This window comes from Rana temporaria, chromosome 5 (assembly GCF_905171775.1).
Source record: "Rana temporaria chromosome 5, aRanTem1.1, whole genome shotgun sequence".
Taxonomy (NCBI): Eukaryota; Metazoa; Chordata; class Amphibia; order Anura; family Ranidae; genus Rana; species Rana temporaria.
Window position 1 is genome coordinate 87752838 of NC_053493.1, and position 15088 is coordinate 87767925.

The window sequence follows — 15088 nt, forward strand, 5'->3', positions numbered from 1 at the left end:
GGTGACGTGCCAGGTGATGTGAACAGGTGATGTGGCAGGTGACGTGGCCAGGTGACATGGCCAGGTGACGTGGCAAGTGGACAATCCGCAACTTGTGGCAGGTGACTTGGCAAGTGGACAATACACAACTTGTGGCAGGTGATGTGGCCAGGTGATTTGGCAAGTGTATAATCCACAACTTGTGGCAGGTGACGTGACCAGGTGACATGGCCAGGTAACGTGGCAAGTGGACAATCCACAACTTGTGGCAGGTGTCGTGGTCAGGTGATGTGGCAAGTGGACAATTCACAACTTGTGGCAGGTGACGTGGCCAGTTGACGTGGCAGGTGACGTGGCCAGTTGACGTGCAGGTGACGTGGCCAGTGGACAATCCACAACTTGTGGCAGGTGATGTGGCAGGTGACGTGGCCAGGTGACGTGGCCAGGTGACGTGGCAGGTGATGTGGCAAGTGGACAATCCACAACTTGTGGCAGGTGACATGGCCAGGTGACATGGCAGGTGACGTGGCCAGTGGACAATCCACAACTTGTGGCAGGTGATGTGGCCAGGTGATTTGGCAAGTGGATAATCCACTTGTGGCAGGTGACGTGGCAAGTGGACAATCCACAACTTGTGGCAGGTGTCGTGGTCAGGTGACATGGCAAGTGGACAATCCACAACTTGTGGCAGGTGACGTGGCCAGTTGACGTGGCAGGTGATGTGGCCAGTGGACAATCCACAACTTGTGACAGGTGACGTGGCCAGGTGACGTGGCCAGGTGACGTGGCCAGTGGACAATCCACAACTTGTGGCAGGTGGCGTGGCCAGGTGACGTGGCCAGGTGACGTGGCAGATGACGTGGCAAGTGGAAAATTCACAACCTGAGGCAGGTGACGTGGCAAGTGGACAATCCACAACTTGTGGCAGGTGTCGTGGTCAGGTGACGTGGCAAGTGGACAATCCACAACTTGTGGCAGGTGACGTGGCCAGTTGATGTGGCCAGTGTACAATCCACAACTTGTGGCAGGTGACGTGGCCAGGTGACGTGGCAGGTGATGTGGCCAGGTGACGTGGCAGGTGACATGGCCAGGTGACATGGCAAGTGGACAATCCACAACTTGTGGCAGGTGACGTGGCAAGTGGACAATTCACAACTTGAGGCAGGTGACGTGGCAAGTGACACGCTAAATACACGTACACTGCTGCTCTCTCAGCTGCTACTCACTCTGGTCTCACAAAATGGCTGAAATGGTTAAATAATACTGTTTTTTGAGCTTAGGGAGGTTCTTATGATGTTTCTGAACCAAGCGCTTATAAACGCAAATGCGGTAAAACGCGTCAAAACGCGGTTTGAAAACGTGTGTTTAGATGAATTTACATCTGTGTCTCGTGTGCATGGGGCCTAAGAATCCCCAAAAGTTTACTATAGGAAAGGGATTAACAAATGGTAACACCTACTCAGTTTCTCATGTGTTGTACATATGAAGCTATTTGGTCCTGAGCATTTTTTTTATAATTTCCAGGCACGGTGCAGGTTGGTAACTATAAAGGGCAGGGATGCCTGAAGTTGCAAATTTACTAGCTAAAAGTGTATACTCACTGTGCTGTAACCTCATTGTAATGTGTATATATATATATCTATCGCTCTCTCTCTCTCTCTATATATATATATATATATATATATATATATATATATATATATATATATATATATATATATATATATATATATATATATATATATATATATATATACAAATATAAATACATATATATATATATATATATATATATATATATATATATATATATATATATATATATATATAGATAGATATAGATATATATATAGATATAGATATATATAGATATATATAGATATATAAATAAATCAGAAAAGTGTGGTTCTCCCAATTATCTCCCACACAAAGTACAGTATGGGGGTTATTTACTAAAGGAAAATCCACTTTGCACTACAAGTGCAAACTACAAGTTCAAAGTGCACTTGAAATTGCACTGAAAGTGCACCTGGAAGTGCAGTCTCTGTAAATCTGAGGGGTAGATCTGAAATGAGGCGAAGCACTGCTGATTTTATTATCCAATCATGTGCAAGCTAAAATGCTGACTAGAAGTGCAAACTGCACTTGAAATTGCACTGAAAGTGCACTTGGAAGTGCAGTCGCTGTAGATCTGAGGGGGACATGCAAGGAAAATAAAAAAACAGCATTTTAGCTTGCATATGATTGGATAATAAAATCAGCAGAACTTCCCCTAATTTCTACGCCTCAGATTTACAGCGACTGCATTTCCAAGTGCACTTTGCACTTGTAGTGCAAAGTGGATTTGCCTTTCGTAAATAATCCCCCCAGTCTATCATAGGTCCAATATGAACTTGCTGAAGTCAAGGATAGAGGCTACTGAAACCATCAGCTTTAAGAAGATCAATTCCCCGAAGAGGTTAATCCTCCCACATGATTTCAGGTATAAGTGGGATAATAAGAGAATCCAGTTGCACAAGTACTGGGTATAATGCTGAAAAGAAACACTAGACCACTTTCTACTCCCTGTCTCATCCTTGCTAACTTTAAAAAATGTATGTCTTATTCTTATTTTGATGTGTATTACATGTGACATCGCATATTACTGGAATTATTGCACTTGAAGTTAATCTGTATGGCAAATATCTATAGGAATTGTTTCTACCATCAGTGCTAAGTTGTATTTGTTATAATTGTTTTTTTTTTTTTAGTTTGATGTGTATTATATGTGAGGCTACATATCACAGAGACCGGTATTGTGGTAATATTGAAGTTTATTGAGAATTCCATACATTAGAGGGTTCCACCATTATTGTTAAGATATTGATTAGTAAGTTAGCACTACACTTTTTTTGTGGTGTGGGAACACATAACAGTGCTGAGCAGCAAGCCTTTTACTGATACTTTTATTTTTATTTTACCTCCAGTAATTTATTGTAAATAGTATTATATTAAAGATCGGCATGTGGCATTATTAAACAACATCAACGGATTTCAGTTGCGCCCCACCAGGCTGACCCCCATTGACAATGTGCCTGTCTGCTGAGTTCATCTCCCCATCTCTGCACTGATGGGAACTGATTCTCAGCACTGATAGGCAGCACTCATGGGCACTGATAGGCAGCACTCATGGGAACTAATAGGTGTCACTGATGGGCACCTATAGGTACCTCTGATAAGCGCCACTTATTGGCAGCACTGATGGCTACTGATAGGCGACACTAGTTGGCAGCACTGATTGACAGCACTGATGGGCACTGCTTGATGGCAATGATAGGTGGAACTGATTGGCACTAATTGGCAGCACTGATGGGCCCTGGTTGGCACTGATAGGTGGCACTGATTTGCAGCACTGATTGGCACGGATAGATGGCATTGGTTGGCACGGATATGCAGCACTGATTGGCACCACCGATGGGCACTGATAAGTGGCACTGATAGGCAGCACTGGTGGGAACTGATTGGTGGCATTGGTTGGCACTGAAAGGCAGCGCTGATGGGCACTGATTGGCAGCACTGAAGGGCCCTGAGTGGCACTGATTGGCAGCACTGATTACCACTGATAGGCAACACTGATAGGCAACACTGATTGGCTGCACTGATAGGCAGAGCTGATGGGCACTGATAGGTGGCACTGATTGGAAGCACTGATTGGTACTGATAGGCAGCAATGATAGGCACTGATTGGCACTGATAGGTGACATTGGCTGGCACTGATTGTCAGCACTGATTGGCACTGACAGGCAGCATTGATTGCCACTCACAGGTGGCACTGATTATCACTAATAGGTGACAGTGGTTGGCACTAATTTGCAGAACTGATTGGCACTGACAGAGGACACTGATTAGCACTTATATGTAGCATTGGTTGGCACTGATTTGCACTGACAGCTGGCACTGATAGTCACTGATGGGCACTGGCAGGTGGCACTGATTGGCACTAATAGATGGTACTGATTGGAAGCACTCATTAGCACTGATAGGCAGCACTGATGGGCACTGATTTGCACTGATATGTGGCATTGGTTGGCATTGATTGACAGCACTGATTGGCACTGACAGGTGGCACTGATTGGCACTGATAGGTGGCATTGGTTGACACTGATTGGCGGCACTGATAGGCAGCACCGATTGGCAATGATAAAGGAGAGGGGGAGTTTCACTTTGAGAAGTCAGCGAGGCTTGTAAGAGCCGCTAAGTGCATGAAACTGTCATGTCATGTAACTGCTTGCAGAGAGAGAAACCAGCTGTCAAAACTCAGCGGTGATGTCGGGGGTGGGCAGGACCAAACAGCTATCAAACACCAGCCAATGATTGGGCTGCTTAAGAAAGGGGCAGGGTCACATACACGGAGCCCAAATCCCCTTGGCTTTCTTCCACACTTTCTTCCACATGTTTGCTGTGTCCTCCACATGGCTTCTTAACTGCAAATGTAACTTCTTATTGCTTTTTTTAACAATGGCTTTCTTCTTGCCACTCTTCCATAAAGGCCAGATTTCTGCAGTGCACGACTAATAGTTGTCCTGTGGACAGATTCTCCCACCTGAGCCTGTGGATCTCTGGAGCTCCTCCAGAGCTACCATGTCTTGGTAGGTTTGTGCCATATTCTTTCTATTTTCCAATAATGGATGAACAGTGCTCTGTGAGATGTTCAAAACTTGGGATATTTTTTATAACCTAACCCTGCTTTAAACTTCTCCACAACTTTATCCCTGACCTATCTGGTGTGTTCCTTGGCCTTTGTGATGCAGGTTGGTTCACTAAGGTTCTCTAACAAATCTCTGAGGGCTTCACAGAACAGCTGTATTTATACTGAGAATAAATTACACGCATGTGGACTCTATTTACTAATTAGGTGACTCCTAAAGGCAATTGGTTCCACTAGATTTTGGTTGGGGGTGCCCTAATAAAGGGGGCTGAATACAAATGCACGCCACACTGTTCACATATTTATTTGTAAACAATTTTGAAAACCATTTATCATTTTCCTTCCATTTCACAATTATGTTCCACTTTGTGTTGGTCTATCACATAAAATCTCCATAAAATACTTTTACGCTTTTGGTTGTAACATGACAAAATGTGGAAAATGTCAAGGGGTATATATATCAACGGCATATTTAAAGTGAAACTAAATATATTTGGATGGCAGGAGCTGACATTCCTCCCAAAGCAGCCTCCTCCAGTGATACAATGTTCACACTCTCTTTTGCCACCTACTACATGCTAACATTGCGCACTGAGTTGCATGCATGGCTCAGTGTACAACTAGATAAAAATTGCTGGCAGGTTAAAATAGGAGCTCTTATTGCACAGGAGTCATACAGAGTCTCTTATGCAATAAAAGCCTACCTGCCAGCAATTTTTAAAAAGGAGCCTTTAGTTCCAATTCAATTGTTAACTGAGTTCCATTATAAAACAAGCACCAAATAAGTATGGAGACTGTCAATGCTGCAGAAGCCTCTGATTTAGCATAATAGACACAAAATGCAACCTGCTTGGCTATCATGTTAAATCAATGGTGTTAGTAGTCATTGCCCCAGAGCTAGTATGAAGATCAGGAGTTTGGACTTTTGATCCAGGATAATGTCTCATACAGTATGGTATTGGATCAGCATAACATTCAAGCAAATAGCATTTTCAGAAGGAGATAATCAATGACAGTCCATTCATTTCTCTTTGAATAGGTTTCCTTTAATCATTTTTATGGCCATGTGTTTTTTTAACCACGTCATATGACGTCCAAAAAGGGGATCTCTTATCCCGGGTGGACGTCATATGACGTCCTGTACTTTGTGTGGTGATATCTGATATCCCGCCACCATCCGGTGCTTCTCCGGGCTCTCCCATGCCATCGGGGGCCCGGAGAGATGATCGCCGTAAGTCGGATGGGAGGCATAGAGATGACTGGAGACGAGATGGTCACCAGTCATCTCTATGACCGCCTGAGGCCCAGCGCGATGTGATGACGTCACGCCCGTGTACCTGTAAGTAAACAAACCGCAATTGCGGTTAGTAAGAAAGAGATCTGTGATTTTTTTTCACAATCTCATTCTTTCCAGCCTGGAAGAGAGATGTGGGGTCTAACTGACCCCGCATCTCTCCTTAAAGAGGACCTGTCACACACTATTCCTCTTACAAGGGATGTTTACATTCCTTGTAATAGGAATAAAAGCGATCAAAAAAAATATATTTTTTTTAAAAAGTGTACAAAATAAATAAATAAGTAAAAAAAAAAAAAAAATTAAAACGCCCCTGTCCCCGGTAGCTCACGCTCATAAGCGAAAGCACACGTAAGTCCCGCCCACGTATGTAAACATCGTTCAAACCACACATGTGTGGTGTCACCATGTGCATTAGAGCTGTAACTCTAAACTGGTAACCTGTAAAAAATTTAAAGCGTCTCCTATGGACATTTTTAAGTAACGAAGTTTGGCGCCATTCCATGAGTGTGCACAATTTTAAAGCATGACATGTTAGGTATCTATTTACTCGGCGTAACATCATCTTTCACATTTTCCAAAAAAAAAAATGGGCTAACTTTACTGTTTTGTTATTTTTTAATTCATGAAATCATTTTTTTTACAAAATTATTGCGCAAATACCGTGCAATGACCGCCATTTTATTTCCTAGGGTGTCTGCTAAAAAAAACATATATAGTGTTTGGGGGTTCTGAGTAATTTTCTAGCAAAAGAATGATGATTTGTACATGTAGGAGAGAAGTACCAGAATTGGCCCGGTATGGAGGTGGGTTTGAAAGCCCTGTATTGAAGTGGTTAAAGACTTTACTTTTGTGCTGTGATTTAAAGCGGAGCTCCACCCTCAAATCAAACTATACATCACAAGCTGTAAAAAAAAAAATGACATGCCTTAAAAGCGTTGTTGCTAGGCAGAATTCCTAATCTGCCTTCTTCCTGCACCGCGGTCCTTCTCCTCTCTAGCCTATGCCACACAGACTCCTGGGAATGTAGTGTCATAATTTCCCAGAAGTCTGTGCACTTCTATGTGCCGAAAAATCGCAGGACCCACCTTGGCCAAGCGCTGTAAAGAGAGTGCTTGGAAGGTGAGTCATTAGGAGTTTTAAAAACGGGATGGGACGTTCCTCCTCAGCCACCGCCCGTTGTCATGAGAACGGCACAAACACTCGGCTACGAGCGTCGCTCTAATGCGCACGCGCGATATCGAGAGGTGCCCCAGCATGCACCTCTCCACGGAGAGGAGTTAAGAAAATGTACTGGCCTTCAGATGCCCACACTTAGAATGGAAACGACCAGATCGTTCACAGCTGTAAACCAGGCAAGTTGTAATATAATTTAACGATCGATTGGCGGTATTTAAGTCTGAGTAATGTGATGTTTAATACTGCTGTTATACTGTTATTTAAATTGCCCAAAAAAAAAAAAAAAAACATTTTGTGACCGGAGCTCCGCTTTAACAAAACTTTCTTGTGGGTCTACATTCAGGTAGGGGTGAAGCTACAAAAAGTAAAATTATTTTATATAGTAAACCACTTGTGCTTAAACCACCCCAACATGCATAGTGTATGTAGGTATAAAAATACATTATTCAACAGATCCATACATTGGAAAATGTGCAGCCCTTGAAGTAAATAAAAATAGTCAACAATATTTATAGTCAACTGCCATGCATAAGACAGTAAAAAATTAATGGACGGTATGTAAACGAACAATAAACCTGTGGAATGGAAGTAATGTTGCATGTATTAAATATTCATAAAGCAGAATCCATCAGTGGTTTGAATGCTTTATAAAAAAGACTAAACTTATTGCAAAGGGCAAACTATAAATCTGTTGTATATTAGGCAGCAAGGATAGGATTTGATTGCTGATCAAATTGTATCTGAATGCATTTTTTTTTATAGAATAGTGAAGAGATTCTGCTGGTCACTGTCACCTTGACTGAGAGGTAGGGAAAATACAACATTTTGTGTTGTCATAACAGCAATATAATCTTCCAATGAAGGATACTTTTACTAGTGACATCTTTCTAAGAAGGCATTTCCCTCTCTTTGGGGAGATTTGTCATTTGCTATAGTTACTGTATCTATCGGCGTATAACACGCACTTTTTTCCCCTTTAAAATCAGGGGAAAATTGTGGGTGCGTGTTATACGCCAATCCCTGCTGTCTCGGAGGAAAGAGGAGAGAGCGCTGCTGAATTACATAGAGCCGCGATCCCCTGTGTACCCGGTGCTTCGTCACGCACAGCCACACCTCCTGGGCCCCTTTTGGGCCACTATTCTGTCTATCATATGAGCAGGGCCAGGAGGTGTGGCTGTGAGTGACGGAGTGCCGGGTACACAGGAGATTGCGGCTTCAATGATAAGAAAGGTGAGGCTGCAGATGGGCACTGAACAGGCTGCATTGTTGGGAAATGTAATGGCTGCAGATGGGCACTGAGCAGGGTGCACTGTTGGACAATTTAATAGCTGCAGATGGGCACTGAGCAGGGTGCATTGTTGGGCAATTTAATGGCTGCAGATGGGCACTGAGCAGGGTGCATTGTTGGGAAATGTAATGGCTGCAGATGGGCACTGAGCAGGGTGCATTGTTGGGCAATTTAATGGCTGCAGATGGACACTGAACAGGGTGCATTGATGAGCTGTGGCCCTAACAAAGTTCTTTATTTAAAATGTAAGTTTTTCTCCTTAAACTTCCCTCCTAAAATTGGGGTGCGTGTTATAGCCGATAAATACGGTAATTTTAATACAATTTATCAAAGGCCAAAACTGGTGGACACAACAGGAAACGGAAGGAAATCCATCCAAAGGAATTGCCCACTTGCTGTCATTGGGAGAGTTGCCATCTATTGCCATCTATTGCTGTTTTGGTGACAATCAAAACTTAGTATTTTCCTCACTTTCAGTCTCAGTAACAACTATCACCAGGACAAACATATGGCCTGCACCAATTTTATGCACACAGAGATTCTTAGTACTTCTTCATCCTTAAGCCTGGTCAGAATTCACTAATTGCACTTTACTCGAGTCCTCAACCTCCCAGTGGTTACAGGTCTAATCTATAGGGGATTCCGTCCAACACCTGAGGACCATAGGAATGGGTGACCAGACGACCAACATCCCCAAACAAGCACTAAGGCTGGCCATATATTATACACATTTCTTATTCAATTTCCTTTAGATTTACCTTCAACTTTGTAGTGCAAGGGCCTGCCTGATTGCATACAAATTTGAAAGTGTTTAGGTTTGACCTCATGTTATATGTTTTTTGTAAATCTAATCCCCGAACTGGATGCTAGATTACACTTTCTCCTAGGTATTGGTTTGTGTCTCACAGAGACCTTACAACCAGTCCAGCATATTTAATATGCAACATTGCTCATCACACCAGGCTGTTGAGAAATGGTTAATTAGCCAAGTTTAACTTCAAATTCTGAACATCTTTGCTGAACACATCACATTTTTTGATTTAATGTTTCTTTTACTGAGTATTTAAACAGTTTACACAGTAAATGTCAACTTTGTATTTATGCTTTATAATCCAAAGGCATGGAAAGACAAAGTCCACACTTATGGTACAATTCCAAAAAACATGGCTGGCAAATTTTCACAACTGTTCCTATTGTCTGGGTGTCTTAAAAGGGGTGCGGTGATGCTCACAAGGCTGTATCAAAGGGACTGATCCAAAAATCACTCTTCCCAATTCCTGCTGTTGGCATTAGGCCTACCTGCGTACCACAAAAGGAAGCGCTTGCTAGCCTCTCTATTGCTCCATTTCTACTCTACTGCCACACTCAATTTTCCAGATCTTCCCTGCCTGTTACTTTAACATGACTGGTCCTTCCCCCTGACAGGTAAGAGACTAGTAAGGCAGGACCAGCTAACAGGGTATACCCTCCCATTACATACTCCATTTACAAAAAATAAATTTCTTTGTGATATGCCTAGTACACACGATTGTTTTTCCCATCAGGAAAACTGCAGTGTTTTCCTTTGGCCGGGAAAACCGGACGTGTGTATGCTCCTTAGCAGTTTTCCCAAAAGGAAAAAAATGAGATCATGTTTTTTCCCACAGTTTTCCTATGGGAAACACTGCGAGGGAGCTTACACACGGCCGCTTTTCCCGACCAAAGTTCTCCTGGCAGTTTTCCTGATGGAAAAACCGTCTGTGTGTACAGGGAAAACTGGACCGAGCCGGTTCCCGGTTTTCCCGGCGGGCTTTTGACCGCCGGGGAAAACGATCGTGTGTACTAGGCATAATCCTATGGGGGGGGGGGGTCCATCAGTAGCTCAACAGCTCAACTGAAATGCAGAGGTAAGTCTGTCACAGCTGTTTCAGGAGTTTTTGGAGATATCCCATACAGAAGTACAGACCTGGTTGGGGTTCAAACACTATCTTACTTCATGCAAGATAGATCAATAAATATTGGGTTGCATTTTTCTTTAAATCTCTGCTTAGCATATGCAAATTACAATGTGTTAAATGTTTTTTGTACAAACTAAAATTCTATATCATTAATTGTGTGCAGTACACTGTGAATCCTGTGAATAGTTGAGAACCTAAAAGCTACAGCATTTTCACAGAGAGTACTTTCATAACTTACATGGATATTTTCAATTATGTGAGTCAGTTTGCGGTAAACTTCCTCATGTAATAGTGAAGATTCATATCCCCTTCTATTCTGCTCCATAAGCGCAGAATCCATTCTGTTTAGCAAACAATGGATGATTTAGTAGTTTATGGCTCACATTTGTCTTTTCATTGCAGTTCCTGATATGTGGAGTGTGCGGCATTTTCTGTGCAAAAAAGAAATCTGGACTCATAGTAAGTGCCTCTGTTTGAAAGTGTGGCTATAAAATAAGTAAATTAAACTGTAGTTAACTTTTAAATGATGCCTGCAATATCTGTGCAGAATTAGACAACATTAATCCAACTGTCAAAGGTAAAATTGCTTGGCATAAAAGAATAATTTAACCAAAACTGTAAACACAGTAAAACTTTCAGTACTAAAGCACACTATGAAATATAATGTTTTTACCTAACAGAAGAAATTCATAAAGTTAATAAATTCTAGTAAAAGTGTGCCTGTTCCAGAACGGGCAAGGTTGTAGTTGTTATAAGCAAAGCAGGAAAAGCGTTTTATATACAGGAGTGTCAATAAGATGTATAAATACAATTTTGTTCTAAGCAAAAAAAAATGTTTTCTATGTGCAAAAGAGGAGCAATGGAGGCAGGAGAGAGCCTAAGTTAGTTGCCGCCTGAGGCAAGTGTGTTTGTTAACGTCCGGATTGTTAGGATGCTGGCACAGCAACAAATGACACTGTGGTATGGCCTGTGCCTGTGCCATAACAACCAAATTCGCTTTGCATCCAGCTACTGAAATTGTGGCAACTAGCTCAGTAACGCAGGTCCTATGTACACTCCACCCTCAGAGCTGCCCTATTGGCATCATGCTCCTGGCTGAAGGGTTTAACAGTGGGCAGAATCTGCAGGACAGGGCCATTAGAGGGTATGACAGTGGGCAGTATCTATAGGGTAGGCGTGTTAAAGCATATAACAGAGGTTGGCATCTGCAGGACAAGAATGTTAGAGGGTATAACAGTGGGCAGTGTCTGCAGGACCATAATGTTAGACGGTATGACAGTGGACTGTATCTGCAGAACAAAAGTCTTAACCCCCTGAGCGGTATTCCCGAGTCTGGCTCGGGGTGGAATTTCAGCACCAAAAGCGGTAACCCCGAGCCAGACTTGGGATCGCCTCGCAGTGTCCACAGGCAAAGTTTACTTACCTTGTCCCTGGATCCTGCGATGCCTCCCCGCTGTGTGATTGAGCGGAGTCTCCTCGCTCGATTCACAGTGCACGTGTGCCGCCGAGCTCCGTTCCCTGCGATGTTACGACGCACGGGGCGGAAACCTGTGCCAAATTGAAAAAAGTAAATACACACAATACATACAGTATACTGTAATCTTATAGATTACAGTACTGTATAAAATAAATACACACCCCCTTTGTCCCTAGTGGTCTGTCCAGTGTCCTACATGCACTTTTATATAATTAAAACTGTTCTTTCTGCCTGCAAACTGTAGATTGTCCATAGCAACCAAAAAGTGTCCCTTTACATCAAAAGTGGTTTTAGACCAGCTAGAAAACAGCGATAATAAATTAGAATCACTTGCAGAATTGAGCGATAGCGATTTGTGGGGAAATTCGTCATCAAACAATAAAAGTAATGACAGCGACAATTCTGCAACTGAGCAAATTTCAGTGTTTTTGATTTGATTACATTATTGAATAATTTTTATTATAATTACATTATTATTTGTTATAATTATTTATAGTTATTTATTATATTATAATTTATGATTTTTGTTTTTCAAACTTTATCATACCCGGGATGTCTACTAGACTCTTGTTTGGACAGATTTAAGTGAGTTATTCCTAAGAATTACAGGCCTACAATATAAAACGCCAAATTTTCATGCAAAATAATGGTACCGCTTTCAGCACCTAAAATCTGACATAATCATACCGCCAGGGAGGTTAAAGGGAATGGCAAAGAGAAGTATCTGTGTGACAGGAGCATTAAAAGCTACAAATATTGTGGAGGCAATATGGACTTTTGTGGTATGGTATGAATTACAAAGTAAATTTACAAAAATATAATTTTTTTTTACAAAATCATACATAATAAAATCAGCCTTAAATACACGGATCCTAGACATTGGATGCTGCTATATGTGGCATATCCATTTATCTGACATACAAGGGACATAAGGGACATAAGATATAGCACTGGATGTACGGATACTAATCTTCCCGTTGTATACTCAATGTGTTTCGGGGTTACCCCCTTCTTGAGGAGTATAAGTCAGAAAAATATCTACAAAAAAGCATATGAATCAAATATACAATAATAACATCAATCTAGAGATTCCCAAGTTTTTGGTGCTGGCTATGTGGGTGAGTTTGTATTGCTCAAAATTCCATCTTTCCATTGGGTCCTATCCATTCCTATTGTGGGGTTACTATCAGAGGTATTAGTCTCTACCTCAGTATTCTACTTGTAATGCATGACAATATACCATGAAGATTTGTCACTAGTTATGTATATATGTTGATGTTATTCTTGTATATTTGATGCATATGCTTTTTTGTAGATCTTTTTCTGACTTATACTCCTGAAGAAGGTGGTAATTCTGAAACGTGTTGAGTGTACAACGGGACGATTAGTATCTATACATCCAGTGCGGAATGACCATCTATAACTAATGTCCCTTGTATGTCAGATAAATGGATGTGCCACATATATCAGCATCCAATGTCAATGTCTGTATTTAAGGCTGATTTTATTATGTATGATTTTGTAAAATAAATGTATATTTTTGTAAATTGACTTTGTAATTCATACCGTACCATGAACGTCCATATTGCCTCCACAATATTCAATTTTTCTATATAATAGAACAAAGGTTTTCTTATCAAGTAGTGTTTCATATAGAAGCCTGCCTATTATTTACATAAAGCCACAAATTTTAATTGTGCACCATTACAACCTTCCAGCCACCTGTGTCCTTACAACCAATGATCTCATCTGTTGACAAGGAGGATGTTGGGCAATTGCATAGCATCCTTGTTTGTCCCTCCCCTGCATCCCTCCATCAACTCTGGATTCACATTAACTGAATGAGTGAGAGAAACTGAGGGAGAAGAGAAACATTGCAATACTAATCATGTCTAGTATGCAAAGGTTGGATATGCTTTGGAAGAATAATCTCCTCTAACATTGGGTGTCCTACGTGTGTGGCTGTTGCTGCGTTATGTAAAACTATTTTGATTTTAAACTTTAGAATGCCGTGCCTCAAGATTGTAAAGAATTTTAAAGGGCGTCTTGACTGAAAAAAGGTTGAGAAACACTCATCTACAGAACAGGACTGGAGTGCTAGGGTGTATGGCAGTGGGCAGTGGCACAAAAAGCTTTGTTGATTCTCTCATAATGTCAAAGGGTGTCATTTATCAAGATAAAAGTTAGGTAAGTAGAAACAAACGGAGGTACCTACTTTGAATACATGGAAATCGGTGATCAACTCAGCGGTGCCAGTATACAAAGCGGCCTATCTCGCCAGATGCTGCCCAGCTAAGTTTGACAAAATTTGGCACGTATGGTTAGAATCAGACAGCACAAACGCAACACAATAGGTTTTGGATCCCCTTAAATGTTTATTTCAGCTAAAAGCCTTGCAGCGATGAAGACCTAATTTTGCTACTACCTAAAGGTTCTCCTTCAGACGTTACCCTCAACCTCAGCACCTCTTCCTAAAGTGGTCACCTGAAGAACAGGATTCATTATCCTTCCCCTTACCTCTTTATTTTGACGACACAAGCAGTTTAAGTTGTAGTAAGTTCTATAGAATAGTTTAAAATCTGTAGGATTGTTATGTTGTTGTTATCTCAGTCGGGGTATGCCCAGAGGCTGTGTTATGTAACTCTTTTTTTCACATGAAAACTCAAAAAAAAGTATTATTTTTTTTAAGATAAAAGTTAGTGCAAAAAGTGCAAAGAAAATAGCTAGCAATGTTATATTTTGACATTTCAGCAGCTCCTCAATTGTTGACAATATTTTTTTATTTAGATCAGAGCTGTTTTTGAATGCTATAATCACTGATCTTTGTATGTTCTTCGGCAGGATAATGGGTCGTTGCTATTTTTTGTGCAATGCACAGATGTGTTATTATATTTCATGTTTTCCACCTTCTAGATGATTCTTTTTTCTGCCTGCTGCATCTGTGGACTCATTGGAGGCATCCTGAACATTCAGTTTCTAAGAGCTCTGTCCAAGAGGTCCTCCTTGCACCTTGCTTCCTTGTCTCTCGCATGTATAGGCATCAGCGGATGCACCATCTCCACTTGGCTTACTTGTCGCTTGGCCAGTTATGAGCAAAGGAGGATGTTTCTAGAAAGAGAACACTCACTTCATCACTCTCATGAAATGACAGAAAAGGTAATGAAATATTAGTTTCTTGGAAAGCTTATCTAAACATTGCTCTGACTAATGCTATTTGTTGTATTAAGTATGGGGTAAGTGCAAAGTG

General features: G+C 41.4%; 1 protein-coding gene across 4 annotated transcripts in view; it reads left to right on the forward strand.

Moving 5' to 3' along the window:
- The window catches only part of TMEM196 (transmembrane protein 196), an 82766-nt gene that overhangs the window by 50330 nt on the left and 17348 nt on the right, over positions 1-15088 (forward strand). For all 4 annotated transcript variants that reach the window (XR_005749393.1, XM_040352824.1, XM_040352822.1 and 1 more), the window contains exons 2-3: positions 10767-10823; positions 14755-14997. Coding sequence is in view for 3 of the 4 variants with exons in the window: in XM_040352824.1 (XP_040208758.1) it covers positions 10767-10823; positions 14755-14997 (300 nt within the window). In the remaining variant the exon portion in view is untranslated. The remainder of the gene's footprint in view (positions 1-10766; positions 10824-14754; positions 14998-15088) is intronic.